This window comes from Lactuca virosa, chromosome 3 (genome assembly GCF_052849685.1).
Source record: "Lactuca virosa cultivar CGN04683 chromosome 3, Lactuca_virosa_CGN04683_v6, whole genome shotgun sequence".
Lineage (NCBI taxonomy): Eukaryota > Viridiplantae > Streptophyta > Magnoliopsida > Asterales > Asteraceae > Lactuca > Lactuca virosa.
The window spans coordinates 83,819,524-83,822,114 of NC_136428.1; the positions used below are offsets into that span (position 1 = coordinate 83,819,524).

The 2,591-nt window shown below is 38.0% G+C and overlaps 1 protein-coding gene across 1 annotated transcript; it reads left to right on the forward strand.

Moving 5' to 3' along the window:
* Positions 1 to 338: 338 nt before the first annotated feature.
* LOC145163742 (uncharacterized) lies at positions 339 to 1,046 on the forward strand. The gene has a single exon (XM_079082525.1). The coding sequence runs from the start codon at positions 339 to 341 to the stop codon at positions 1,044 to 1,046; it is 708 nt and encodes a 235-aa protein (XP_078938651.1).
* Positions 1,047 to 2,591: the final 1,545 nt, after the last annotated feature.

A 2,591-nucleotide genomic window follows, 5' to 3' on the forward strand; every position in this document is an offset into this window, starting at 1 on the left:
AGCTTGCACAACAAATAAATCAAAGAATACTTGGTGAACTTCCGAGCAATACCGAACAAAATCTAAAAATGGCGCATCTAAATGTGATAACCACTAATTCTGACAAAATTTTCACTCCTTTGACCTCTATTCAGAAGAAACCCAGTAAGGTGAAAACAGAAGAGGAAATTGAAAGGAATTCGAGCAAACCCGACTCGACTCGCCGAGTCGGTATAATGGACTCAACGAGTCCGAGAGCTGATAAGAAAAATTGTTCTCTTTTGAAATCTTACAGGCTCCCTTTGCCATTTCCAATCCGAGCCATACCAGACGAGCAGATTCAACAGTATAGAAGATTTATGGAGCAAGTGAGGACCCTCCAAGTGAACATTCTATTTGTTGAAACAATACTTCATACACCCAATTATGCAACTTTGCTTAAGAACCTCTTCACCACTAGACAAAATATGGAAGAAGTTGCTGAAGTATTGCTAAATGAACTGCCAGAAAAGAGGGGTGATCCGGGAAGCATCTCCATACCTTGTCAATTTGGGAACATAATCTCTACTCATGCGTTGACCGATTCTGGTGCAAGCATTAATCTAATGCCATATTATTTCTTCAAGAAGCTAAATTTGTCGGAGCCAAAGCCGATTCGTATGAAGATCCATTTAGCCGATAAGACAATAACAAGTCCAAGAGGAGTGTGCGAAGATCTTCTCATCAAAGTCGATAAATTTGTGTTTCCCGTGGACTTTGTAGTGCTTGACATGGAAGAAGACCCTAGAGTTCCAATCATTCTTGGAAGACCATTTTTAAATACCGCTTGTGCAATAGTCGATGTGTGCGAATCTACACTAACACTAAGGGTAGGGAATGATTCAGAGGTGTTTAAAGCGGAACAAGAGAAAAAGAATGAAGGGATGAAAAACGGGGAAATTTCCTTAGTGGATTTGGATGATGAAGTGTTAGAAAGAGAGCTTGCACTTTTACAAGAAGAAAATCCAAACAAATTTCTATTACCTTCTGAAGGGAATTTCGATAGAAAGGTTGTTAGAGGAAGCTGAGTCAGAAGAAACAACAAAAATTGTGGAAACCTCACAGACTCGCCGAGTCGCATCGACTGACTCGACGAGTCCAATCGAGAACCTCAAGAATCATGAAGATCTTAACTTGCTTCTTACAAGTTCCTTTTCTGATATTGACATGTATACTTCTCCTGATCCTGTGGGAAGTCCAATAGAAGAGGCTGAAATTGTGGAAAACTTTAACTTCCAACACGCACAATTGGCTTACCTTGACACCATGATAAAAGAAGAAGCGATTCAACTTGACGAGAGGGTAAGTTTGGGAGAAAAGGAGAATGAAAGGGGTTGCAATAATGATGTGAATAACTCATCCATTGAGTCACTCATGGCTAATCGAGAGATCGAGTCAAATACAATCAAGAGAACCAAACCTCGAGCCCGAGTGTCTACTAATTATGAAGTATGTGCATTTGAACCACCGGATTATTTAGAAGATAAGGAGGAATCCTTAATATCAAGTGAGGATAAGGTGGCAACTATACGGGAAATCGAGATCGACAAAGAAGGAGTACAAAAGATGGGTCCAAGGAACGGGGTGAAGAAGAAAAAGGTTGGGAAACAGATCAGTTATGCTATACAAGAGGATGCTGCGAGGAAAAGGAGAGAGGAATCGAGACGGGCGTATAAAAGAAAGATACATGCTTACAAGAAAAAGTTTAAACAACAAAAGATTAAGTGTGAATTCCCGATAGAGGAAAACGAAGAAACGTAAAGCGGGAAGGAGTCCAGCTAACGACTCCTCAAAAAGAAGCGCTTAATGGGAGGCAACCCGTCCCTAGAGTTTGCTTTATTTTACTTTTTCTTTAGTTTTATTTTCGTTTTTAGGATTTATTTATTTTCATATTTTAATTGTCCAAAAACATGACTACTTGAGGGTAAGCATGGTCTGAGTGTGGGGTGGGTTTGATATATTTTAAGCAGGAATAAGAATAATATCAAATTTTTAAATATATATATATATATATATATATATATATATATATATATATATATATATATATATATATATATATATATATATATAAATTTTTCAAAATTAACGAGTGACTCGGCGAGTTGGGTGACTTACTCGACGAGTTAACTCGAAAGTCGGAATCGCAAAATCGCGACCAGACTCGCCGAGTCGGACCCTGACTCGACGAGTCGGTTTGTTTTTATCGAAATTTTTTTAATTTTTACATATCTGTTAAATTAGGGCTTTTTATCCTAATTGGTAACCATTCTTCACTCACCCAGCCGACACTCGACGTGCGCCTCCCTCTTTCTTCTCCTCTCTTTCTCTCTATTTCTCTATCTAGCAAGAAAGGTACTAAATTTCCTCTCTATTTCTGTCAAAGCTTTGATTTTTAGTAGATTGGAAGTGTTATTTGGTTAGAAAACCCGTGTTTGAAGTTTTAGAATTTCTAGCGTTTCGATTTTGATCCAATTAGGATGTTATGGGTGAAATTTCTTATACTATTATCCTTGAGATACATCCCTGGACAAACCCTTGCAATCTATTTTGATTTTTATGGATGACATTTG

What these genes read in the sequence shown, in the direction of transcription:
- LOC145163742 (XM_079082525.1), top strand. Translation starts at nt 339, where the DNA reads ATGGAGCAAGTGAGGACCCTCCAAGTGAACATTCTATTTGTTGAAACA.